Raw genomic sequence first — 27,650 nt, 5'->3', positions numbered from 1 at the left:
TCTCTGCTGACTCCATTTGCTTATGAGGATGAGGGGTCCAAAGCCACTTAAAGACCAGATCTGCCCACATTCCTGCATTCAAGGCTGAGTGTTTGCTTTCTTTTTTTTCTTTTAATTGAAAAGTGGTGTCCACCTAAAAGAAGTAGAAATTAATCTGAGGAGATAGAAGTGAGTCTGTGCAGAGCAAAAGCCCACTAAGCTGTAACAGTTTTAGGGAGGCTAGGGAAACCTCTGAAACAGAAGTCATAGATGTGGAACAGATATCCCCTTTCCAAAGCATTTGTATGCATGTGGACAGAAGGAGGTGGAGGTCATGGAGGTCTGACCCCAGAGTGACTGAGAGTTTGATAGCCCTTCTCCTCTTAGCCTGAAATTGAGTTATGTGCTGTGCCTGGCAGTTTGTTTGCGCCCATCACTAAGGCTTCACTCAGTTGGGTGAATGATGCCCTTTCAGAAACTCACAGCTTGTGTCACTGATGTAGCTGAATGACAGACAGAACTGGGGCAAGCAGAAAGTTGGACACAAAGCAGCAAGTAGAAGAAGGCAAGGGATGAATTAGATTAATAAGATTAAGATCCTTCACTGAATATGCCAGCCATTTGATTTTTCTCAGTGCCTGTTAACATACAGAGGAAAAGCAGCAACTACCTGGTTAGCACGGAGCAGGAAAAAAAGAGTAACCCATTCAGTTTTGCAGAGCACAAATGCTATGTATTTTGTCTTTCTTTGTCCAAGAGCAGTTGATGTCTGTCTAGCATTTTCCATTAGAGAATCAGAAAGCATTCAGCGAGCTCTTCAGACCAATTACCATGCACAGAAGGTACTTACCTGCTGTTGTTAATGGATTACTTATGTTTGTAATGAGAGTGAAGGGCAATACAATATTACCAAGCCACCACTGTCCACCAACTATGGATACATGGCAATCTCTGCTATGAAGAAGCCTTTTGCTCCTGACTGAATGTTCCCATTGCAGGGGATGAAAGATTCCACTCTTCACAGCATGCCACCACCTTGGAAGGCAGATACGAGAAGCCTATTTCCCTGCAGGAGCTGGAGATGTAAATGATTTGAATTTGACTGAACAGTAGAGCCAGCAGTCCCAATATTGAGAAAACCATCATGGGATTTTAACGATCACGAAGAGACAGAACCTCCATGGTGTACATTAGGTTAAAAAACACCTTCAATATCCATGTTCGAAGAGTTTAGTGTGAGCATTCCTATGTTTGATAAGGATTAATCCCCCAACTCAAGAAAATTAAAATGGACTAGAAATTCCCTGAAAGGCTACCTTTCCAGTAGTAGCTGGTCCCTTTTCCCTCAGTAGCACCCCAAAGCTTTTCCTCAGGTGTGGCGTTCCACACATCCTCTGACACAGAACTAAATTAACAGCACATAACCCTGTTGCCTGGAGGTCCAAATGGTATGAAAGGTTGTATTCATTTGCACAGTGCCCAACCCTTGTTAATACTGCAACCTGATCTAGAGGCTGGCTTAAGGAGATGCCTGTTTTACTTAGCCCACAACCCTAAACCCCTCTCTGGCTCCTGACTCCACTGGAGTGCATGTCAGTGCCATGGAGGCTGTGTTGTAGAGAGAACAGAAATTCAGGACAATGAGGTAATAGTTATTGACTCTGCTAGGTCCCAGAAATAGATGCATGCTTTCATAATGCATTCAGCATCTTCATTTCCAGGTACCTTTGTAGGGAGATCTGAAGGTGCCTAGAAGCCTTTGATTACAAACCACAGACCACGCATGCAGATGGAAACACTCATCTCAGCCATAGCTCATTTTTCAAATGCTGTTTCCCTTGGACCACTCAGGTGCTTCAGGCTTAGTGATGGCAGGCTGGCAAGGAGATACTCAGAAGAAAATAAAATTCAAGCAAGGAAAGCCTAATGGCTGGTGTAGCCAGAGAGCTTAGCAAGGCTGCAAAGCAAAGCATCGCTTGGTGGGCACGTGCAAATACCCTGTGTTTGTAACAGCAGCAGTAAGATGGGATTTGCCTGTATCCAGCATCATATTCATGGATATTTCCATGTGAAATGGCCAAGTGACTCCAAGTAATGGACTGAACTATTTCAGTCACACGGTACTGTGTCCTCCTGCTAGGTGAGACAGCAATGCTTCCCCACTCAGGAAAAAACTAGGACCTTTCCCTTAGGTGCTTTATGCTCCCAGCCTCTTTATTTCTGTAGGTATCCCATCCTAAACACTCTTCCTCTTCCTGCTCATTGTCTTCATCCCCCACACACCCCCACGCACGTGGCTCTGGATCTCCTCATCATGTTCTTCTCGTTAAAAACCCCATTGTTCATTTGTTTGTTTGTTCTCTCTCTTTCTCTCCTCTTTTTCTCTCTCTTTCCCTCTCGGTTTTTTTTTTTTCCTTCTTTCTTTCTTTCTTTCTTTCTTTTTTTGTCTCCTCTGTTTTGTGTACCCAGGCAGCCCATTGAGTAACTTCTTTGACGTAATTAAACAACTTTTTTCAGACGAGAAGAACGGGCAGGTGAGCCATCCCCCCGGCACGCCAACCAAGCATAGCGCAAACAGCAAGCGGAGCGATTCCGGTTCTAATGACTATGGGTCTAGAGGAGACAATAAGTACCCTGCTGGCAAAGACAAGGCAAAGATGGTCTCATCAGTCGGCCTACAAGACCAACCTTAAATAAACACATAAAAAATTAAATAACTTAGGAAAAAAAAAAAAAAACAAAAACAAAACAAAACAAAAAGAAAAAAGCAAGAAAGAATGAAAGAATATTCCTTAGCAAGCTAGCCTCTAAACTAGAAGGATGTATATACCTTGCCACAACAGTACAAAACTGTCTATAGACAAATTTTGTATGAAGGAATGACTGTATATATATACATATATATATTTATATATGATATATAATATATATCTCAGAAACAAACACAAAAACAAACGAATGAAAGAATGAAAAGAAAAGAAAGAAAAGAAAAGGTAGCACAGATGACAAACCCAGTTCACCAGATCTTGGGTTGTGGTTTTTTTCGATTGTTTTTTTTTTCCTCCCTTTTTTTGAATGTTTTGCTTTTTTTCTCCTTCCTGATTTTTTGGGTTTTTTATTATTTTTTTTCGTTTTCTTTTGTTTTGTTTCTTGTTCTGTTCATGCTCTCTCTGTGTTTCTGACGACACCACTTGTTTCCGCTCTGCTACCAGGAATTATCCCGAAAAGTTAACATGTCAGCCACGGCTTCACCTTCTGTGCTCTGCGGACACTTGTTGACGGAAGGCAACCGATGTAGACTGTCCAAGGACCAGTCCTGTTTGAGGTTCCCAGCCTCCCCTCTCCCTTCAGGAAGTGGGCTTCTCCCCCACTTCTCCCCAAACACCTCCCCAGTGCACGCCTGGTTTTTTTTTCCCCCTCTCTTTTTCTTTTTTGGTGCTCCACGAGAGAGACCTGCTCAGTTGTGGGATTGCAGAGTCTGGGCTCAAAGGAGATTGCAAATTGCTGGAGTGAAATCTTTACCCTTGGCAACTTCTGTCCGCGCAGGTGAACGCAGCCCGGAGCGGGAGGGTGTGGGGAAGGAGACGGGTGTAGCGGGAGCGCAGTGTTCCATGAATCCAGAGCGCGTTCTCATCAGAAACCAGCCAGGAGCAACTCAAAACTAAGCGTTGAACCAAGACAATATTGGGGAGCTTCATCATGGGATTTTCTTACCTTTTTTTTTTCTCCCCACCACCTTTTCCTTTTCTTTTGCCCCCTTTTTTTATATATACATGCATATATGTGTGTATATTTATATATACATACATACATACATATATATATACGAAATAATTGATTTTTTTATACTGTATCATTTTGTTTTTTAACCTGCTGGAAGGGGAAAGGAGTAAACTTAGGAGGGAGAGGGGGTTCAATGAATAAACAAATACAAACAAAACATTAAAACTTAGGGAAAAGGCAACTTCTGGTAGCAAAGAAGAGGGACAAGACTCTGCCAAGGACTGTCTCTCCCGTCACCAGGCACAGTTGCCGCTGCTGCTACTGCTGCTCCTCCTTCGACACCTTCCTCCCCACCTGTCAACTCCCTGCCACTGTGCCACCTTGCTGGGACCTTCTTCGACCAGCTGGATCCTCCACCACACCCTGCATTTAGAGGCAATTGTTGTGTTGCTAGTGCTGCATTGATATCAGTATTATTATTTCTTTAAGTTACCAGTTTCATTTGTTGGCTTGGGTGATTTTTTTCTTAAAAAAAAAAGGAAAAAAGAAAAAAAAAAAGAAAAAAAAAAAGAAGATGAAGAGGAGGAAGAAAAGAGACTTATATTGGGTTTTCTTTCCTGTGTGTGTGTGTGTGCAAAATCACTGGCACTTAGTTCATCAGAGCAAGACAAGGTGGAGTCAGGGCAATGGGAGACTTAATCACGAAGCTACTGTAAACTTTAAAATTTACTGCAAGATATTTTTATAAAGTTTTGGTTTTGGTTTTGTTTTTTTTTTGGAAGGGGAGGAGGGTGGGATTGGGTGGATGGGGACCTTTTTTTTGTGTTTCAGTTATTAGGTCTTGGTTATTTATATATACATATATATATATTTAAAAAAATAAGCTGTTAGATATATCTTCTGTTTAATAACTGTGTAGAGGCAACATTGATTCTTATTTATTTTGGGGAGGAGGGGGAAAAAAGACACAGAAACCCTGTAAGTGTTCATTTTGTGACTTTGAGAAAGAAGAATTGCTGCCTTTTTTCCTCCTCCTCAAGATTTATGTGACCAAGTGTAACTTATTCTGGCCCAAGCTCAAAGGTTAAACAAACAAAAAAACGTGGTTTTACGCGTGGAAGACAAAACACAGTGAGAAGTACTTCTTGACTGAGATTTTAAGAATGTAGGCTTAGCATTAGTGTTCAGCTCTTTTATGACCTTCGATTGCTGCTCGTTGGGTTCCTATGGGTGTATGTTGTATCGCAAGATTATTTTTTTTAATGATAATGTTGGATGAGTTCTTTTTTGTTGTTGTTGTCGTTGTTGGTTTTTTTAATCATTTTTCCCCTTCTTGGACCAGTTTTACTTGTACATAGGTTTGAAGATTAAAAAGAATTTTTAAAGACACAACTGGGGCAAAGACCTTTGACTTCTGCCCCGTTTCCCCATTCCCCCAAATGGGAGGGATTTATTTTAATTTTTTTGTTTTATTTATTTATTTATTTTCCCTATTCTTAAACTTTTCTCTCTCGTATTGCTGTGTGCATGTCAGACACCAGGGGATGATGGCTGGGGAGGGGGGGAGGCAAGGGTGCAGGAGAGGGGGGCAGTTTTAATTGCATGACATTGCTGTAAATTAGTCTCTTTTGCTTTCGTTGTCTTTCCTGCCTCTGCCCTCTCTCTACTTCTCCTCCGAGCTCCCCTCCCATCACCCCCGTCCTTCTTTTCCCTCTTTTCTCTTCCCTTGTGTATAGATTTTGATGCTTCTGTTACATTGTACCTCTACAAAAGGCTGGGATTTCAATACAAGATAATAATAATAATTTAAAAATACCTATATCATCAAAACTCATGTGGTACAAGCAGGAAGGGGATTACTTACACAAGATATAAGAATAAATGAAAGCAATACCTCTTGTTATCCTTCCTATTTTGTACTTTGAAGACACACGCGCGCACACACACATATACAGACACAAACTGACATTATTTAATGGTTTAAAATGGACAAAAAAATCTGATGTATCCCTTGTTAAATAACTGTGAGCAACTTTAGTTCAAAAACCAATAAATTCATTCAGTAAAGATACAAACTGTTGAGTGTCCAGTTTATGTCCACGAAAACAAACTTCTCGCCAGTGCCAGACCCGGTAAGTACGGTGTCAAGGCTTTCTACACCAAAGGAGCTGAAGATGGCGGCTGAAATAAGGCAGCATCATCCTCCTGGCCACGGAACTAACACTGGCTCCTCGCAGCACCAGGGTCCATAGTGCTGTGCCCAGCGTGCTCCGCCCTCACAGCGCTGACATGCCATGAGCAGGTGAAGAGCAAGGACAGCTTAACCCTGTAGGCCTGGTTTTCTGCAGTAACATGTTGAGAAAAATTAATGCAGATTTCAGAGCAATGACACCCCCTAGATCTGGTCTGGATGGAAACCACTGTACCAAAAACTGTTGCTGCTTGTGATTATTCTCATCTCTAACCTGAGCTTCTCACGTTGCTTCCAGATTTAGCAATAGGAAGGATTTCTCCACCCTCCCTGCCTGAAACACTCTCAGTCACATACATTTGAAAAAGCTGATCAGGTACGTCCCTGGCTTCTGTGGGTCTGGGGTTTTGTTGCTGGTTGGTTCGTCAGTCCATGTGGCTGCTGGCTCATCACACGTCGCTCAGCTTTTGGGTGTTCCTTAATGCTGGATTTGTAACTGCACCTGGCAATTCACCTCCTCGGCTCTGTCCTGCCTGGTGTGTGCCTGGGAGAAGTGGGTGCTTCCCACACTGCTGGGGAGAGCTTGGCAGGTCCAGGCTCATGGCAGGTCCAGGCTCATGGCAGGTCCAGGCTCATGGCAGGTCTGCAGCACTGGCCCTGCAGACATCCTGGCCCTGCACTCACCGCATCCTGGCCACCTCTGGACGTGTCCGCTCTGGTGGTCCCCAACAGAGCTGCTCTGGCTGAGCCAGGCTGAGTCTCCTGTCCGTGGAGAGAGTGAGGGGAGGGTGCTGCCCACGAGGGAGGGAGGGAGGGCAGGAGGAGGCCTTCTGGAAAGTTCTGTGGTGCTGCCCCAGCTGTGGAGACGCTCCTGCAAGGCAGGGTGAGGGCTGTGAGTGGGGCTGGGAAGTCCCTGCCCTGAGAGGCAGACCCCGGGCAGCTGCCACCCCTCAGGGCATGGTGTGGTGTCCCTTTGCAGCCCCTGGGACAGCAAGAGGAGTAGTTTACCCCACTTTCCTCCCTATGGCTGTGGCCACCGCTAGAGGCTGTAGCTCATTTCTACCGGGTGCAGCTGGAGTTGCTCACCAGGGATTTGTTTCCCAGGCCTCTCCCACTGGGCAGTCTTGTAATTAGCAGTGTGCAGGGAGGGTGTGTGCATAGGTAGGAGAAGGTGCATCAGGGGTGCTGGAGTGCATCACAGTAGCTGTCACCTTTCAGGGGTGTCACGAGGATGGTTGTGACCTGTGACACCTTCCACAGACGTGCATCAGCTATGAAGCTTTTGAGGCAAGAATGGCAGAGGATGTGCCTCACAAGAACATCCCTGCTGCAGTAAAGACTCAGCAGGGTGCCAGACTCAGCTGTGGCGGACCAGTTCCTGTGAGGTTGTGGTTTTGGCAGGCAGTGTCTCTGGGACTTGATATTCGGGCTTGATATTCATGTTAGCACCTGCTGCAGTGGTAGGGAATGAAGTCTTGCACTGCAGATGGCATCCTCTGTCCATGTAGGAGGGACACAGATGTGCTGGAGGTCCCAAAGGTGTTTGTGCTGGAGAGGCAGAGGGGAACAGGAGTGCAATCACTTGAATGTTGTGCATGTTATTCATACAAAATACATTCTTATCTCAGAAAAAGCTACAGTGTTTGTAAGGTCTTTGGGGGATTCACTGGTCTGCTAAAACTGAAGGGGAGTGGAGGAGCTGACAAAGATGGAAAGATGAGGAGAATCACAAGTACTGCAGGATTTGGTCTCTGTAACACTGGAAACCCAGAAGTGGGAACAAGCTGTATCATTTGCATCTCTGAAAGCGAAAGAATGTGCTGGGCTGAGTGTAATACAGGGGAAATGGGATTTAACGGCAGTGTGGCAGCAGCTGTATGCTGCTTCTTTATTTCACTCTCTGTTCTGTTTTCAGAAATGTTCATAAACTTCTATGATCTTTTCATGTCTCCAGTAGTATTCACAGTTAGCATCCCCAGTATTGCCAATTATGGTCTTCAAAAGCTATAAGAAGAAAATGATTTTGCAATGTGAAAGACCTCATGCTTAGGGCCTGCCCACATTTATTCTGCCTTCTTGTTTGGCCATGTTACAACACAGACTCTAGCTACCTGGTGATGTATTACATCTGTAGTGCATAGGAGGGACTATGCTCCTGACTGAATTGAGTTTATATTTAAACTGTTGTACATAAAATATCCTTCTTATTATATAGTTTAAATCTGAAGGCAGGTGATAAATGTAGCAGGGGATTTTGGTATGCCTCTGTGACTGAGGTCGTTGGATTATCTCTGCTGCCAGGTGGGAGCTATTGTCTTCATCCAAACCCAACACCAGGTGATGGCTGTTGAGATGCTGTGAGCTGTGACACCTGCCCTTCATTTTGCTGAGATTCTGAACTTTGCAGCTCTCTGGTTCACTTAGAGAGCCCAGCTCCTTGGATTTGGTACTGAAAAAAATTACTAGGTAAAATTCATCTGTCTTACTTCTTCTGGGTAAAACAGTGCAGCGTATGACCTTCCAGGTGTAAGTTGAAGACAAGGCAAGTGTGTAATATTCTAGTTGGCATTTTCTGTTTGTGTGTGTGCAAATGGCTGTTAACTTTGCATAGATAGGTGCATACATGAGAAATGTGTTTGTGCTTAAGGTGAACAGTTACTAATTGAGCCAGGACTTGAAATGTGCTATATAAGCAATAGATTGTTTATATGCACCAAATGAGCATATAAACAGCAAAGCTGAGTCCAGAGTCATGAGGATAAATCTCATTGCCACATGCAGGCATACAGTCTGGGAGCTGAGAAAGAAGTTAGTTTTGTTGGAGAGTGCTAATGCAAATTGTCTAAGCCTTGCAAACGATGCATGAAAATTTCCTCAGTAGTCAGGCTGGCTTTAGTGAAAGTGATCTGATACAAATGACTGAGCTTTAATAGGTCTCCCTAGGTGTAGGCAAAGACAGTGTTTGTAAAGGCAGCAAAACTGCGTAAGGCTTCTTGGTAGTGCTAATCCTGTGCCTACTGTTACAAGGTATGCCTTCTTTCCTGCTGATCCAGACAGTGCATTTAACCTAACAGGCTTGGATGTTGTCCTAAATACTGCAGCAGAATGCCCACAAGGCATTATATTCTGTATGGAAGTCTGCAGGACTGGTCCCCCACCTTTTCTTTATTTCACCTGTATACAACCAGTTGTATGTGAATTCATGATAGAAGGGCAAGAGTGTTTTGGTAAGGAAGAGATTTAGCTCTGAGTTTCTTATTATAGAAAACAACAGGGAGGGAAGAGAGACACTTGTTTAAAAACTGGAAAGTATCTTATTTCTTTGTTGTACCCTTTAATCTTCTTATTTTATTTAAAACCACTTCAACAGCTGCAGCTTCTGCTTAATTTGGAGAACAAAACCCTAGTAGTTCAACTGTCTGGGGATACTTGAGGCCACAAGTAGAAGGGAAACCCACACTGAGGGCAAGTCCTTTCTTCTTCTAAATGCACAACTTATTGTGTGTGTTATTTTTAGTGCAGTAATCTCACTGAGTGCTGCTGAGAGAAACTGTGCCAGACAGGCTTTGAAGGGCTTGAGAAATGGGATTTCCTGTTCCACCGGCTCAGAGCTGACTCTTGCCATTGTCAGGAGCTATTATCGCCTCCTCACAGCCAAAGTAGATAACACAGCTTCAAGGTCAGGAAAGACAAGCTTTCATCAACGGCATTAGCAGAAGGAAGAATTTGCTTGCAGTGAGAGTGGATGTTTCTAGCTGGTGTAGTCAGGGACCTCTGCCTGGGCAGAGAGGTCTGTGCATGGATCACAGAACCACACAGCAACTGAGGCTGGAAGGGACCTGCTCAGAACAGGCTGCTTGTTGCTCTGTCCAGTTGAGTTCTCAGTGTCTCCAAGGTGGACACTACACAACCTCTCTGTACAGCCTGTTCCAGAAACAGTTGCTGGAGAGAGAAGAAGAATTTATTTCTCTGCTCCTCAGCTTCTTGCTGACCTGCTCTTCGTTGCACCTTCTGTGCTTCTGCTGAGTGTTCTCTCTTGTGTGAACATACCTGGGTCTCAAGGCAGTACTGGTCCAGCCCTGGCAATACAGCAACGTTTCTCTCCATGCTGTCGAGAATGGAAGGAAAACAGGTTGGTCTAGGGAAGTAGCAAGCCTTAGTATAGGAAACACTTTTAGGTTCTAGGAAGAACTGTTGGAAAAAGCAGCTATGTTTACTGTAAGGTCTCATATACTCTTGAAAAGTGTTCACATTGAGACAGGGGCTTCAAATCGCAGTGTCTGTTCTGGATAATTCCTCTGTGAGGCATTCTTCTTCTTAAAGTAAAATCAGGTCTTAGATTTGATCAGGTTTCCTGATCTAAACTCTTGTGCATAAATGCAGTGTAGGAAGTTATTTCTCTCTGCCCAAGAGCCTTCAGTTTTAGCAGCAAGTTGCACGACAAGAGCAGAAATGGGCGTGGAGTAGGTAGAACTTGTGTTTACAGAAGAGTTTAAAAAAAGGCCTTGGGACTAAACTCTGGTCCCCATCTACTGAGCTTTAGGCCAGTGTTTTGGTGGACTGTGATATCTATCTGCAGCAGGGCCTCTATGCAGAGGTGGAACGAGTAGGGTGGTGGGAAGAGGGCTGTGCTGGGACTGCGGTGTCCTGTCTTTGGCTTTTACCGGCTGGGTGGCCGTGGGCAGCTCTCCTTTCTTACCGTTGCAGAGATAAAGAAACTGTGGAAGGCAGTAGCACCTCCTTTTCAAAGAACTTTGAGGATGACTGTTAAATGTGTGGTATAAGAACTAGATAATTTCCTTAGATGACTACTGGTTTACTGCAGTTGAGCAGAATCTGGGCATTGAACAGGAAAATCTTTTGTCTGAAACACAGCCAGTTTGCTGTGGATCCTTGAAGTTGCTGGCTCCTGACAGAGACTTCTGGATGTGAGCTAGTCAGATGCTGTTATACTGCATGTCAGAGTCAAGCACATTCTTTTGCTTGCATCCAGGTAGCTCAGAAATGTCCCTGGAATGACCCTGTGCAGAGGAGACCTGGACCCAGCGCAGGGGTCTGTGATACATGGTGTGGCTTGTAAGACTTCTGGTCTTTTTTTTCCTGGAGTTTGTTCTATAGGGAACCCAGGAGTAGATTCAAATAACAACCTTAACCAATCATTGTGAAGGTGTTTATTTGCCAGATACTTGGATGACACAACAATGATGGCTTTGTCAGCACTTTATAGGGGGGACTGAAATCTTAATTAGGCTGAGTAAGAGCAGTAAAGCAGGATGCCTCTTTCTGTGCTGTAAAAGCAGGTATGTGAGAAAGCACAACTCTCTTCCCTTCATGCCCCTTACCTTGTGTTGAATGTGTAACATAAGTGTGTGTGTATGGGAGACTAAATCGTTTGTAACTTACAGCTGTAAATAGACTCTGTGCAGCCTGCAGTCTGCCTCACATCAGAGCTGGTGGTTTTCCAGGTGCTGGCAGCCCTATTCTTGGCTGTTACCATGCTGTGGGAAGACCCCAGAAGCCACATTTGGCAGAGACCTGTGTTGGTTGAATTGTGAATTGCATTCAAAGAAGGAGGTAAAAGTCCATGTTGCTATTTTTCCTTGTTTCTAATTTAGATATAGTTTAGCTTGCTAGGGCTTGGTGCTGCAACTATATTGAGAGTCAGTGGTGAAGGGGTCAGTGCTTATAGTGTGAGACCACACTGCGATGGTGGAGAGACCTGACCAAAATGGGATCTGTTTGCTGCTCCGTTAGGTCCTGGACATTGATACTAAATTGTCATATGACATAGGTAGGTGCCTTTTCAGCACAAGATTGTTATTCACCTCCCCAAATTTCTCCTCTGCTCTTATACTGCATTTTATCTGCTCTCCCAGATTCTCTGCTTTTCTTAATTTTCATCCATGTACAAATAATGACTCATCAGTTGCTGACAGGGTCCTCGGCATCTTGACCAGGCATACATTGAGATCTCGTCTGGTTTGACAGCAAGAGAAGGAAGTAGGAAAGTAGAAGCAGTCCTTGTAAGTGGGAGTGCAGAAGTGAGATCTCACCTGGTCTTTCAGAAAGCATCAGGCTCCTTTGTCCTCTACTGAGGACAAGGGTTTGAACAGCCACGCTGCAGAACATCAGTGGGAACTTATGAGTTAGTACAAGAGGAACCAACTTCATGTTATGCCAGGGGAGGTTTAGATTGGAAATTAGAAAAAACTTCTTCATGGAAAGGGTTGTCAGGCATTGGAACAGACTGCCTAGGGAAGTGGTGGAGTCACCATCCCTGGAGGGATTTAAAAGATGTGTAGGTGTGGTGCTTAGGGACATGGTTTAGTGGTGAACCTGGCAGTGTTAGGTTAGTGGTTGGACTCGATCTTGGAGGTCTTTTCTAACCTTTATGATTCTGTGATCCTCTCATGTAGCAGTGTGAGTGGTTGGGTGCTGGAAGCTCTGGGAATAGTATAGCAGCTTCTCTGCTGCCCTAGAAATAAGGCTGGAGGAGTATGAATCCTCTTGGACAGCAGGGTCCTCCTGTGGAGATGGAGGTGGAGAGCCAGCCCCATGAGTTTCTGCCTCTGATATAGAGAGAGATTGCACTCATTATGTTTCTGATGACAGTGCTTGCAGTGCATGTATTCTGTGATACTCGACAATGTAGAGGGTGCAGTATAAGAGGTGTGAGGGAGAGCTGGTTTTTGCCTAAAACTGATAAGCTTGGTGGCTGGTCAGGCTACTTCATGCTACCATCTTTCTCTGTATGTTGTCTCCTTCAAATGGCTTGTCTGCTGTTCTATAAGGTCTTCAGAAGAAGAATTACAGCTTAGTCCAGGAATGATGTTTGGCATTGGCCTTGATGCAGCCTTTAAATGCTGCTGTTATCCAAATAATAAATATTGCAAAATATCAGGTACCTGATGGGAGCCTATGAGAAAGATGGAAAGAGACTATTTGCAAGAGCATGTAGTGACAAGACAAGGGAGAATAGCTTCAAACTAAAAGAGGGCAGGTTTAGATTAGATACTGGAAAGAAATTCTGTACTGTGAGGGTGGTGAGGTTGCCCAGAGAAGCTGTGGATGCCCCATCCCTGGCAGTGTTCAAGGCCAGGTTGGATGAGGCTCTGAGCAGCCTGGTCTAGTGGAAAGTGTTCCTGCCCATGGCAGGGGGCTAGAACTAGATAATCTCTAAGGTCCTTTCCAACCCAGGCCATTCTGTGATTCTATGATCTCTTATTTATTTTCACTGCACTAGGCAATGGAGAGGCAAGGCAGAGTGTCTGATAGTAAACCTTCTGGTCAATCTGATACCTCCTTTTCATGCAGTAGGAACAGGCAGCTTGCTGCTTTCCCCATAGGTGCCAAAAGCAGAGAGTGCAGATGTGTCTGCTGAGAGGCTGAAAACAACACTTTGCTTAGAGATGCCTGAGCTTGCTGTAATTGAGCTGGTTTGGGTGTGGGAAGTGCTTGAGTTCTGTTAGCTGGCACAGCTCCAGGCTAATGCAGCTCAACTGGATCCAGTTCCAGAGCCAGCTTGTCTGCAGATGCTTCAGGTATCCCTGCAGAACTGATTCTCTCACTCCTACTTCAGAGTTCCCAGGAGCTGAAGTGTCTATGTATTTGAGGCAGCATAGACGTACTCCTAGGCTTGGAGGTGCCTTTCTCCTTGACAGGGTAAATTGTAACAGCTTTTCACATTACTCAAACACTATTTAAAATAAGAATCCTAGGCCAAATGGCAGCATGGGTCAGTATGGGCCTGTATACCTACTACAAGTCTGAGCAACTAGTGATTGTCTTGCTCCCTGTAAAGTCCTGGCATACATATAGTTTGTATCCTTGCAGCAAACAGGGGGGGATGTGGATGAAGAGAGAACTAGCAAGTTCTCTGTCTGATGAAGGTTCCTCTGATACCGTTAGGTTTGGTGGCATGACTACAAGCTGTCCTGCAGCACAGTGCTGTGTGCTGCAGCTGTGTACTTACCCTGTGTGCACACAGTACCCCCACCTGAGAGCTGAGTCATTGAGGGTACACCAGGTCTTATTTGGATATCAGGTGGTGTGAGAGAACTGTTGGGATTTCCAACAGCTTTGAACCTGCAGCACCTTGCCATCCATGCCTATAGAAAGTGGTTCTAGTGGTTAGTTCAGATACCATGGCTGAGATTTTTGTGTGCTGACTTAAATTCTTCCTGTTGTTCTGTGGGAACATAGCTAAGCAATCCTCAAATCCCCTGGAAATCCCCTGTTACTGTAGTGCTTGTAGTACCTGAGATAAGCCCTGAACTCTGACATCTCCAAGTCATTGAGGGAGAAGAGGATGATTACAAGGAGAGACTCAGGCTTGAGTATAGATCTTGCCGTGCCTCTGCAATCCCCAGCCAAGCCGTGCTGTGCTCTGGCTTGGCCTCAGTCCCACTGTGCAGAAGGAACACAATGCCTGTCTCTGCAGCCTCTTTTTATCATCATGCAGACAAGTTCCTCAGACTCCTTGTGTTCCGCAGGGTCCATACAGCACATTGCACTTTGCAGCAGGGAAGTGCATCAGCTGGGGTGATGGTTTAAAGGAGGCAGAGGAAAACATAGTTTTTAGGCCAGGTTAGGCCATCTTTTTAATGAGCACATGGAGACTGCGTGTGCCTTTCTGGTCCTGTCCTAGGAAGTATCAGTGCAGAATTTTCCATATCCACTGCCCCAATAGGGGGAGCTGTGTGTGTCGATTCAGGCAATTGAGACACAAATCAACATTGAGAGAAGGAGGAATCGTGTTTATACTGCTTGGTATTTAAAAGAGGACCAATAATGTCTGTGATTTATGCATTAGAAAGGACTGAGAGGATTCAAATTAATGTGGCAATGGCAGTGAGACATAGAAAGCTGCTGCTCCACTCTCCACAAAAGAGCGGTGGAGAAACAAGATTACTTTTGTAGCATGCAAAAATCCTGTAGAGAGACAGAATATGGTGTTTACCCATTACATGCTATGTGGGCAACTGCTAATATGAGGCAGTTGTGCTACAGTGCTTTTGTGCTGGGCCCTGTACAATGCCCTGGTGATAAGCTGGCATGGAGAAGAGCAATGTCTAGAACACAGGCCCTTCCTCAGAGAGAACAGAGTAGCAAAGACACTGTCTTTTCTCTTTGCTTCCTAAAGACTTTTACAAGCTGGATCATGTGCCTGCTGTCAGTGGTGCTGTGCAGAGGTAGGAAAGGAGAGAGAGGTGTGGATATGCCTCTCTCTAGTCTGTGTAGCTTTTACATAGCTTTGCAGAGAGATGACAGCATTCAGTCTTGGTGTAACAGAGTCACAGCTAAACATCAAAGTCTGTTTGCATGAGGGGAAGAACCATAAATAACCCTGTCCTTCTCAAAGGAAAAGGTCAAGTAGAGCCCACTACTACAGGAATCTGGACAGAGAAATACTGTGGTATGTTGTAGAGACGTGTTTCAGTAGCACATGAAAGCTACAAGTCTGTTCTGTTCTTTGATAGTGTAGCAAGGATCAGCTTTCTTCATGTAGGTGTGACAAGGAGAAGGAAAAGAGGTATCTGTTGTCCACTTCGTGCAGATTCGGGAACTGAGATGAAGATCAAGTCAGTGATTCTCTCAGAGGAACTCTATGGCTTGGGCTGGAACTTGAATCCAGATCTTAACCTGTCAAGAGCGCGTTCCAGTGAGCAGGTCTGCAAATCTCCTCAGTGTCCTGTCCCTAAAGACAGGTTCTTTCATTTCTCAGCACATCTCTTTGGGCTAGCTCTTTGCAGATACAAAGGCTATATTTCTATCTTTGATAATTAAAGAAAAGTTGCTTTGGCATTTCTTGTCTTTTTTTGTGGTAGAGCACCAAGATCCACTGTAGTATCTGCCAACTGAGAGACTGCAAGCAGTGAAACAAGTGCCCTCCTTTTGGAAGCTAAATTCTTACCATTTGTGATTTGTGGGTGATTCTGAGCTCTTTGTCCCTTTGTCTTTGGGGACTTCTATGAGTATGTGTTCTTGTGCAGGTTCTTTGGCATCTAGTAACATGGAAGTGCAGGACACGATTTTTTCCATACTCAGGAAACTTAAGGGTTCATTTACAGATGCTTTCTCCCCTTTCAAGTGTTGCTTGTAAAACTTCCTAATTGAATTGAAACTCCTATCTGTCTTGCAGGTTGCTTGAAATCAGGAAGCAGTTCAAAAGTTTGGAGTAGGGAAGAAAAAAAGACAGGCAGATGGAGTCTTGCTTAAACTTCCTTCATTTTGAATACATCTGGCTTTAAAAAGAGCCTGTGTTTTCACTTCTTGGGCCAGAATTCTTTCACTGCAAAGTAAAGCATTGCTGTTATAAACTACCTGAGCTATTTATCTGAGGAGCACCTGGATCAGAAATGAATGTTAATCCAGTAATACCAGATAATTAAACAGTTATAATGGCATTTTTAATCTCTCTTCTCCAGATGTAGTTTTGCTTTTTGCCTTCATTGGGAATATTATAATGGAGTACAGAGGGCTTCTAATCCAATCAAAATTCCTTTATGGATTGGAGTATTTGTTGTGCTTTCACATTCAAGTAGTGGTTACACCACAAGATTAGCTGCATTCACAAGGTTGCCATCTTGTTACTAAATTCAATGTAAGGCAGAAGAAAGGTGATTGCAGGGCAGCTTATCACCACAATGGTCCATGAACATCCGTGTGTGGCAGGACTGGCTCTGTGGAGATGTCAAACCAGCTCCCAGCCAGGTGCCAGCAGGAGTCCACAAAATTAGCATCCAGGTCCTTCCAGTCCTGACTTGGCCCCTAAGCACAAACTGACTTAGGTCAGTGAGACCGTGAGTGGCAAAAAGCAGTGACAGCTGATCTCAGGCTGCGTTTTCATGAAGGTCTGGAAAATGCCCCTTCCCTCTTCAGTGGCTCTGCTTGAGGTGCCTCATCTGCATGCACAGCACAGCACGGTTCCCTTTGCCAGGGAGCCCAGTAGTTGTTCAACAAGGAAGTTCAGGCTTGGCTCTGCTTGACTTGGAGCAGAGCAGGTACTGATTGTTCCCTGAGCATCTCCAGTTGTTTACTGCAGCATGTCTGAAGTGTGGCTTTCCATTATCCTGTGCAGTGGGGGGGTTGTGGCTGGGAGGATACAAACATACCCTGTATCTCTGTGCTGCACATCCGTTTCAGAATCACTTGCAGTTTTAAGGGACCAGGCTTTGCTTTTGATTCAGGGGACACCATGCAGTTTTCTGGTGCCTCAGAGCTGACTTTGTGTGAGCTCGAACTGATCTGCCTCAAGTCTTGAAATCTAGTAGTGGCTTTGTAGTTGAAAATCTCACGTGGAAGGAGCCTTACCTGTCCAGGAATTGTGTGTCTGCTTTCTTTCACTCTACAGATTTAATGATTCTTCCCAAGTGTCTTGGCTTCAAATTATGATTTCTGTTTGGCAGTAGGATGCTGACAAGCAGTGGTTTGCAGTGCTTGACTACCTTCCTGCTATCTACTTCCTAATGTCATCCTCTGGGAGGTGAAATGAGGGACTCCATGCACAAACCTTATTGGGTCAATAGATGCAATTCAAGGAAATACTGGTTCTTTGCTCTTCTGCAGACAGTGACTGTCACTGAGTAACAATAAATGAATAATGATGATATTGAGGTCTTGATGCCCATCTTGTTTTAAGATTTGCTAGGAACTACCCATCCATGCTGCAGTCCTCCTCACGTGCTGAGACTGTGACACTGATCATAGCACAGCATCTGTTCTGTAGATTTTGTATAAGCCAGTTTAAATCAGTTTTAAACTGGTAAGATTATTCAAATGCATGTATTTGTGCTGTCTTGAAAATGTTCTCAAGGTAGCTGAAGTTTTCATATTTCTGCTGTAGTGGATACAGCTGGTCTGCAGGCACAACTTGTCTTCTGCTTCTCGTATTTACTCCTGTTAAGACAGGTTTTATAATCACAAGGATTGAAATCAACCTTCTTAACACCTTAAGTGTCAGTAAACCTGGCTAAAAAGGACACAGAGTTCAGGTTTCATATAGATTTCAGGTAAAAATATTGGGTTATTTAATGTCACTTTCCTGTTCTAGATTATCTTTTTTAAGTGGAGCCAAGCACAGAGTTCTCCTTATTCATAAAAATAAATTGTTTAACTAGCCAGATGTAGATGTTCTGGCTGTATGCAATACCAGTGTCCCCAAATTTGTTACAGAGCACTTTAGTGTATTTCCACCTTGCCGAGTAAAATTATCCCTTGCATTTTGTCATCCAAAATCAGACATACTGTCACGACAAAAACAGTAAAAGCTCCAGCATTATCATGTAATAAAACTAAATTAAAAACTCAGGCTGGCCAAGACAGAGAAGTGGGATGAATTTCTGTATTAATAGCTATTTCATTGTCTACCAGACTTTACATGAGAGAGGCAGCTCTTCTACCCAAGCTTTGAAGCTTAGGAACAGAAAAAATATTCCTTGAGATGATTTTGGGAATGAATGATATGATAGGTTTTTGTGTTTGATACTTTGTCAAGTGCAATTAAGAGAGTGCAAAAAAGGAAATTTCCTGCTTGAAATTAGAGCTTTCAAGTAAAAGTCTTACCTAAAGGAATTCAGTCCATGCAGAAAGCAGCAGAAGCAGGACTCTGTGACTGCTGTGTGGCCCTTAGAGGGTTGGATGAGTATGTGGTGCTGGAGAGCTGTACAGCCTTTCTTTTCTTTATCAGACTGAGGGTTCACCTGCAACTCCTTGTGCACTGGCATTAAAGCCCTTCTGGGGGAACCCTGGACTACTCCACAAGTTTAGTGTGGTAGTTAAATTAGTGTCTGGTGTCCAGAATCAGTTTGTTTTCCTTGTTTAGGTTCCTTTTGCAGTCCTTGAGGGCAGTACTTGCTTCGGGGCAGGTGTCTTCTAAGCCTTACTGATGTCAAGTTGAAGCAGTGTTTCCACAGAAGCTGATATCCTCTGTGAGGTGGCATTTGCCCTTTCTGTATCTGCACTGATGTTGCAGTGGGTTGGTCTCCACTGAGTGCAAAGCCTGTCTAGCCCAGGCTTTTTTTACTTTCTCTTTCTTTTGATTTATCCTAAAGACCATTAAAAGGAGGAGGAGGTTTATGTGAGGGACCCTGAACCACTTTGTGAAAGAATGTTAACTATCTGCACTGGTGTATGGGAAAGCATCTGTATTTTAATGCCTCCTTTTTAGATATAATGAAAAGAATTAGCAGAGGACAACACAAAAAGAAGTGTAGCTAGTCCTTTTTCCTTTTTTTTTTTTTTCTTTTTTTTTTTCCCCTTGGCCAGACAAAGCTCTCTGAGTGTTCTCTCATCCGATGAGTGCTTGGCCACAACAATTTCTGTTTTCTCCGAGTCACATGCTAACCTAGCTTTGAAAAGTCTTATTGTTCACATCAGCTGTCACAACCAAAACAGTTCTGTCCATGAGAAGAATAGAGACCCCATTAGCACACTGAGGGTTTTTTTGCCAGCTGTTTGGTGTTTTTCTCACTTTGTATCATTGGTTCCATTGGGAATATTGGGAATTGTCTATACTGCATACAGCTATATCATGTAAAGATACCACATCTGCCTTGAAATCCTTCAGGTATTGGGCTTATATTCAGACACTGGTATTGGCCAGCAGCATGGATAACTTTGCCCTACTGAACCTGTGCTGTGACTACTGCCAGCAACTGGGCAATAGAACAAGATATAAAATGCCTGGTGTTGCCATTTGTGCTACATACACAAATGTTGGTTTCATTTTTTCAGTTGGTTTGAACAGAATAAAACAACAACCTATTCCTCTGTCTGCAGTTTAGATAATGGAAGAGTATTTCTGAGTTCGAGTCTTTCTGTGAACAGCTGAAATGGTGAGCTAAGGATTGGCTGGGACAAGTTGCACAGTGAATGTGAGCAAAGGCTTGTTTGATGAAGCGTGGCTTTGATGAGATCAGCGTGCTTAGTAAGCTTCATAAAGCTGGCTTGTTCTTTTATGAGATTGCTTGTTTCTGTGGCAGTCCTTCAGTCTTCTGCTAATGTGCAGGAGCCAGTTGTTACCTGGCAGCATCCACCTTTAGCTCCTGATCACTTCCAGGAGCATCCTGGTATGCACATGATTGGCCAGAACTGGTGGTACCTCAGAGCCAGAACACATCTTTCTCTCTCCTCAGATCTTCTTGTCAGCAAAGTGTTCTTTTCTGGTTGAGTTTCTTAACTTTCTTGGTCAAAAGGTTGTTACTCATATATAAAATGAATGTGTTCTATGGGATCTCAGACTTGATAACTTTCTGCAATTCTCAGGCAAGGAAGAAGGGCATAGCTCTGATTTTGCTGGGCTGAAATAGAAGATGCCTTACTCAGTTTAGAGCTTGCTAACACAGGACCTTCCTTAGGGTTAGGGTGAAGCTGGTCTGCTGATCTCTACACAGCTTCAGTGCCTTGAGGTTAAAGCTACAGGTGGCTGTTTCTCTGTGCAAAAGACTTGGTAGCACCGTTCCAATGTCCCATTCCCTGAGTGGCCAGAGGCAGCCCATGTAACAGACACAGGCTTCTGACCTTGGTGCTTGCTTACCTGCTGCTGGTATTTATTCCAGATGGCACATATGAAGAAATTCTGTTCTTCCTATTTGTATTTACAGGCACTTATGCTTGGATTTCCTAAGGATGCTGTAGCCTCAAAGACTTATGGATAGTGACAAAATGGGGGAAGGGGGGAATTTCAGCTTGATATAACATTTCACTCTTGCTATAAATGTATGCAACCTCAGCTCTTCAGCACATCACTCGTGTGTGTAGGGCACCAAACGTCAGGAACATGATCCAACAAAACATACATATGACAATTGTTGAGTTTAAGTGAAAGACTTTAGCCCTGTGATGGCTTGTGCTCATTGCCGTAGATTTAGACTCAAAAATTGGTTAAGGATTCTGAAATTGCAGGTGTAAAGCTGAGAGTTTGACAAGACAAGGCTTGTAAAAGGCATGTTTGGCAGAGTGGGGGTGTGTGCATGTAGATAGCCAAACAGTACTAGAAGACACATTTTTTAACTATTTCTCTGGGGTATCTTATTTATTTAGCAACTCTTAAACAATGGTATGGTATGTCATGACCTTTGAGGGTGGGGGGGGCATCTTGAATGTAGGACAATGAAGGTGTCTCTGTTGTTCTGACAGCACTTTGAACAATTTACAAAACACATTTAAAGCAGTAATATGAAGATTTCCTCAGTGTTAGAAGACCTAAGCCTGTCTTTTAGATACAGGGGAGTTCAGGCTCAGTGCTTACAGTGTGGGTCATGAGTGACGTTGCAAGCACAAGAAGCCACTGACAAGCGTTGAAGGCTCAGTGGCACTTCTGTATCTAATGTTACTACAGTGTAATTCAGTAACCTCTGAAATATGCTCAACGCCTTGAGGCTGAGCTTTACAGTAACATTTACTCCTGACAAGAAGAACATGGGTGTTGGCACTGTTTCAGTGTTTTCCTTATTCCCACTGCTAAACCCAACAAGATAGGCTACACTAAAATAGGATTCATTATTTGTGTTCTTGTTAACTGCTTGTAAAATATAAAGCGATTACCCTGCTAGATAAAGTGTCTGTGCTTTCAGGAATATCAAATGCCTGCAGAGTAAACTCGGGACAGCTGCCACGAACAACAGCAGGCTCTTCTAGAGGTAACATGGTACTTCACTGTTCTCTGGTAGATGAATTAATGGTTTGCTGCTTTGCACCAACACTTGTGTTCCCAGACTTCCTATGAGGTTCTGCCAGTTCTCCTATGGGAAGCTAAGGTATAGTCACCCTTGCTTTTGATACAGACATCACTGTGTTGTGACTGGAAATTAAGAGCTGTAGTGAGGTCAGTCTTTCCAGGGTTGAACTGCCTCTTGTTCAAATCAAGCCTTTCTTGAATGCATATCACTTCTAAATGGTTTTTAAGACAAGACAACTGCAAATGCATTTTTACAGGTAGATCATAAATTACCAGATATTACTTGGGTTCGAGTTGCTGTTCTTGCTATTGGTTTCTTACCTTGAATGCTACTGTGTGCTCTCAGGGCAAGTAGCAGAGGGGCCTTACAAATGGCACTGCTCTGACTGCTGCTGCTGACCTCTGGTTTTCCCTTCAGACAGTGGTGTAGGGAATTTTAATTTAAAGGCTCACCTCAGCATGAATGGAAACTGAATGGAAATATTTGTCTGGATATGGAGGCTGTAGCAGGAGGACATGGTGGGGAAGGAGTGCTCTTGAGCAGCCTGTGTTAGCAGCACCCAGCCGAGCAGGTCAGCGGGATTTTGGCACATTTGCAAGCTACCCACAATCCAGAGACAAAAAACACAGGACAAGCCTGAGATCACAAAGTTTGAGGTTTTCACTCCCTCTCTTCCCTCCTCTATTTCCTTCTCCTGTGCCCTTTTGCTCACTTTTATGACTTATTGCTCTTTTTCTCACTTGCACATTTGTTATGTGTTGTTGCTCTTGCACATTTCACAAGCTCTTTTCTTGATTATGCTTTTTTTTTATTCTTCCTTTTCTGCTCCTGCCTCTTTTTTTTTTTTTTTTTTTTTAAATTTCACCCCTTGGTTGTGCTTTTCTTTCACTTTTTTCTTTGCACTTGTTCTCCTTTCCTTCTCTCTACTGACTTTTACTACAGCTACAGACCTCACTCAGGAAAACCTTCTAGGATTCATGCCAGGTCAGTTATAATAATCCTACATATATCCCAGGATAATGACCAAAACCAGTAACAAACAGTTCTCAGAGGCTGCCACAGATTTGATAGAGGAACAATTTGAACAACATTTGGCTTTTTCCCAGTGCTGACTGCAAGAATTCAGTGGAAATGTGAAGGAAAGAGAGTGGTATCACTGTCCAGCTACAATACCAATATAATACCGTATCCAGAGATGCTGTGATACAGTATTTGCTCTAAGATATGCAGGAACCCACAGCACTTGCAGAATGGATATATGTACTAACAGGAAACTTGTTTCTCTCCAAGTGTTGTTTGTCTTCAGATTATCTGGGGAGGTGGTTCCCACGGCTAACGGAAACAGCAAGGAATTGATTATAAATGTAAGATTACAGGGTGGAAGACAACCCATTATTTATAAAGCTGGCTGAGAGCAGAGCCAACAGCATTCAGTGGTGAGAGGGAGGCTGCAGGGGTGGAGTCTGCTGAGTTTTGACGCTGCAAAAACAAAAACAAAGCTTGTGGCTGATAGATTCGCTTTTATTATTATAGAACAGATGAACTAAAATAAGCCAACAATATAATTTTATGCCAACAGCCATCTTTCTAGCACAGGCGGTGACTGACTCAATGCACCCTTCTCCCCCCCCTCCCCGGGCCTCTGTTCAATGGAAAGCAAAAGGTGGTGGCTCTGGCACATGGGTTTTGGACTGCAGTGATCTTACTCCTGTTACCTGTAGAGGTGTGCCTGGGAAAAAAAGAGGCAGGGGAGCAGAAGAAAGAGTATATATACTGTAGGAGCAATAAGCAGAAAGGCTTGTGGATCCTCTTGCACGTTCTGACCACGTAGATGGGCCAACTGGAGAATTATGCCCGCTGTCAACACGTAGCAAGCCCCTAGTTGCTACTCTAGTCAAGCCAGGAGTTTCTTCCCATTCCAAGCTAACAAAGGGCAAGATGCACTCAATGGGGGAGCTTTTGGCAGGGTAAAGAGGCAGTCTATGTAAAACCAAACCAAGAAACCACCCCCACCCCCCAAAAAAAACCCCAAACAAACCTGCATTTTAAGCCACTTCCAAGTAAAAGTTATTTCTTATAGTATAATAGATATTTTTAAATGGCAGGACCACCAGCCTAGAAAGACCAAAGGGCTTGCACTCAAGACCAAAGAAAGAAAAACAAAAAACCAACCAACCAACCAAACAAAAAAAAAAACCCAACCAAAAAATTCAAGAGTGGCCCCACTCTCAAGCTTGGCTCTTCTCTAAAAACAGCACTCATCTTCCATCTGAATAGGTAAAAGGAGGAGTGGAGAGAAAATAAAATAAAATTGGTGCAACTTCTCGCCAGTTGGCGCATTAACCCAAAGCTCCGTACAGTCCTGTACGACTGCGCGTCCTGTGGTGGCAGCATCATTGCTTTCAGCTTTCATCGCTGTATATGTCTGTATGTATATCTGAACATATACATACACATACACACAGAATAGATAATATTGTTTTTAATGTTAGTTTTGATCCTGTAGGAGGGCTCATCTCTCTTTCACATGGTTCTGTGCTCCTGCGCTGTTGCTGCTCCCATTGCCGCTCCCATTACTGCTGCTCCCGCTGCTGCTGCAGAGGACCTCTGTGAGGTCATCCATGATGGTGGTCTCTTTAGGGTCCACGAGGTTGAACTCCCTGATGAATAGGATAAAGTGTGTGTAGAGTGTGTTTAAATGTCCGTGCAGCTCCAGTGCCAAAGTCTCCTTAAAGTGTGAGGAGTAGATATGGGCCAGCACATGGAACAGGTACTTGCAGATCTTCTTCACTAGGGACTCGAATGAGTTTGGGAATTCCTTGCCTGAAAGGAAGATGGAGAAACACCATGATAGCACCAGCTGCTTACCATCAGCTCCTCAGCAGCATTTGGGTGGGCTGACCTGTGGGTAACAGCAACTAGCCCACCATATACAGCAGACAACTAGAGGGTCCTCTATCATCCTATCATCTTTCTTTACAGGAATTCAGGGGAAGAATCTACGGAGGTATTAAGCATTTTCATTTGAAGTTAAATTTTAAACCCTAAGGGTTCAAAGATCACGAAGCAAGTATAATTTTTCTCTAAAACCACTACATTTTTTGTTACTGGCTGTAAAAATAATGATTCTTCTAGGTCCTTATCTAGTTTGTCCAGGAGTAGCAAATTTTTCTCCAGGAAACCAATTCACAGATCCTGAAATGGAAGCCAAGGTACACGGGCCTTGGTAGTGTGCAGCTGTTTGGCTAATTTTACATAACGACTTCCCTCATTTCATTGCTGAAACTCTATTGAATGGGAAAGAAATGGAAGGAAATACTGGGTGCCTTCTATCAGGCATCTCTATCTAGGCAGCTGAAACTGTGCTTGCCTAGAGCAAGTGCTGGAGTACTGGACCTGCATGGTAACTACTTTAGTAACACTGAAAGTGAAACTGAGGCAAACAAAAAAGCAACACCTGCCATCCTGTGATGCACAGTGCAAAGTCTATTACTGGTCTAAAGTGCCCCTTGACCTCACAGACAATCACTTGCATGAAGTGCCCTCGCTGACCTTGGGAATATTAAAAAAAACAGAAGACAACTGCAGCTGGCTTACTAGGCACAGTCTCACTAGATACTGCCTTTTTCCAGATCAGGCTGCTTGTAAGCAAAGGCTGCTAGCTTAGTATTTTCTATATTGTAATGTCTTAGTTTCCCAATTACCTGTTGAAGTGGCTCAAGAAGCCAGCTGCTTTTAGTCCTGATTAGGCCAACCAAAAATAACTTCAGGTTTCTATTTTCTTCCCCTTAAACAAAGGCAGTGCATGTAGCAATCTTGATCGGATACAAATTTGAGTTAAAATTACTTTCCTATTGCTTTTCAGCTCTTAAAAATCACATTGTTATTTAATCTTTGTAAGGGAAAAGAGACTGCAAACTCTCTGAGAGACAAGGCCTTAGAACCTTCAGCAAAGAAGGCAAGCCGCATTCCTGGCAATCCAATTTATTTCCCCCTTAATGTATTGAGGCTCTAATGGAAACAGAGTTCTAGTCTGCTGTCAGTAGGCTGTATTGAACACACACCTGCTGACTGTTTTCAGAATTTTATCCTCTCTGAACACAGGCTAGATGATCTCAACATGCTTGAAGGGAAAGATGTACTGATGATGAAAGAGAAGCCAAGGAGACAGGTGTGAGACTTTCACCCCAGTTCATGCACCAGCAGCACAAGTCTTTTTTTACTGCAAGAATGAACCAAACTTAAAATCTCCCTTAAAGAAACCAAAAGAAACACACAAAGAAAACAACAACAAAATCATCAAACAAACAAGTGAGAAAGCCGTCTCGTTGTAATACATATGCTGAAAGCCAACTTTCGCTTTCCTTACGGCCTCCACAGAGAGCCCCAGGAAGCAGACATACCGTATTTTGTTGGAAAGACGTCCTCATCTGTCACTAGTTTCTGCACCGAACTCATGACGAAGTCAACGTACTGAGGAGCAGTGCACTTGATCTTCTTTCCCCGCTCATCATACCAGTAGTACTGTCTGCGGAGAGAATGGACAGTGTTACCGCATCACACTCTGGCTCCTCAGCTCCACTCCTCTAAGAGGTCAGTGTCTAAATAACATAAAACAACAGCTGCAACATTACCAAAACACATCACAGCTGCTGCAGAACAGATTCACTTCTTTTCTAGATCAAAGACCTTGAATTTCTGTTGGCAAATTTTGTTTCTCCCTATGGGTTTAGGCCAGAGTGCAGGTGGCAGTACCAAGCACAGAAAGTCTGCTGACAAGTCTCCAAGGAGAGGAGCTTTGCTGAGGCAGCAATAATTCACTATCCATGACAGGCTGAGGGTTTAGATACAGCCAGTATAACTGTACAGGAAAGCATTATATAACTATTTTTAAAAGGGCAAGAACATTGCACAGTGATAAACTGGTGAACTTCTGATGCTTAACATCACAGAACATAAATTAGTCTTGCAGTGCAGTATTATTAAACGGTCAGATGGTGGCTCCAAAACACCGGCTTTTCCAACCTGGTGCTCCCAAGGACCAGCAGCGATTTTAAGTGCTTCAATTCCTGTTCCAAGATCCAATTTGGGGAAAGTTTTCAGGACCCTTCTGCACATCCCTAAGAGCATGCCCTTGAACTCTGCTCCTTTCCTTACAGTTACACCAAACACATGAATATACATTTGATTCTGTCACCAGTGAATATTCCTGTTGGATATTACAGGAGACATTAGCATATTGCCTGGACTTTCAAAAGCAACCATAATTCAATCAGTTAGCCATAATCATCTTGATTAACTGCAGCCATCCCTCACCTGATGGAGAATCTGAAGGCTATAAAATAACTGAAGGTTTGTTCCCTTTTTTATAAAGTCATAGTTAATTAAAGTACCTCCTACTGTTACCAGGAGCAGATATCCACTGGATTAGGCAGACAGTGAGAAATGTTTTACAGATAAGGAATTTAGCAAAACACTTTTTAATTGGTATTTTCTTGCCTATGTCACACTAGATGTGTCTTGAGTCCCAGTTTATGAACTCTTTCTTCAAACAGCCTAAGCTCCAGAACAGTCCTGTATCATTATAGGGCTGATAAGAAATCCATTGCATTGGTCTTCTCAGAACACAACATTACTGGAGTTTGCTGACTGCAAGCAAGAATGGAAGTGGTTTGAGCATGAGAAAGAACTTGGCTAGAAAGACATCACACCCAACATGAGCCTATAAAGCCAGGGCACTACTTTTTGCCTGTCTGTTCAGCTTCAGCTCTGCTGCTGCTGGCTAATGATCTGTGATCTAACATTTCTCACACAAATCACTGAATAAGGCTCTTTATAGCCCTAGACAAAATATTACTTCAGTGTGACGTTTAGCCACCTTAGGCCTAACAGGACTAGGCTGCAATATGTCCCACCTGGGAAGTGAAGTTTTATGTGTACTGACCAGCAGAACTGTCCTGAGGCAACTAAAGAAAAATGTTAATGGCAACTAAAAAGTTTTCATTTAGAATGTGTTTTCATTGCCCTAAAAGATTCTTTAGGGACCTGAGGGTGGTGAGGTGAAGAAACTAATAATG

At 43.6% G+C, this 27,650-nt stretch overlaps 2 protein-coding genes across 20 annotated transcripts in view; one reads left to right on the top strand and one right to left on the bottom strand.

Annotated features, from left to right (window-relative positions):
* The window catches only part of BRSK2 (BR serine/threonine kinase 2), a 315,531-nt gene extending 309,754 nt beyond the window's left edge, over positions 1–5,777 (top strand). For 4 of the 14 annotated variants that reach the window (XM_064657589.1, XM_064657588.1, XM_064657593.1 and 1 more), the window contains 2 exons: positions 2,449–2,513; positions 3,192–5,777. In XM_064657589.1, the coding sequence (XP_064513659.1) occupies positions 2,449–2,513; positions 3,192–3,644 (518 nt within the window). In that variant the 3' untranslated portion in view covers positions 3,645–5,777. Of the gene's footprint in view, positions 1–2,448 lie in introns of all 14 variants that reach the window. The other 10 variants (XM_064657590.1, XM_064657595.1, XM_064657597.1 and 7 more) reach the window with 5 other exon arrangements.
* Positions 5,778–23,073: 17,296 nt separating this feature from the next.
* Positions 23,074–27,650, bottom strand: part of MOB2 (MOB kinase activator 2) — a 113,860-nt gene continuing 109,283 nt past the window's right edge. For all 6 annotated transcript variants that reach the window (XM_064657584.1, XM_064657582.1, XM_064657581.1 and 3 more), the window contains exons 4-5: positions 25,977–26,101; positions 23,074–24,396 (exon numbers count right to left, since the gene is read on the bottom strand). In XM_064657584.1, the coding sequence (XP_064513654.1) occupies positions 24,086–24,396; positions 25,977–26,101 (436 nt within the window). In that variant the 3' untranslated portion in view covers positions 23,074–24,085. The remainder of the gene's footprint in view (positions 24,397–25,976; positions 26,102–27,650) is intronic.

This window comes from Pseudopipra pipra, chromosome 6 (genome assembly GCF_036250125.1).
Source record: "Pseudopipra pipra isolate bDixPip1 chromosome 6, bDixPip1.hap1, whole genome shotgun sequence".
Lineage (NCBI taxonomy): Eukaryota > Metazoa > Chordata > Aves > Passeriformes > Pipridae > Pseudopipra > Pseudopipra pipra.
This window is presented reverse-complemented; position numbering and strand designations above follow the sequence as displayed.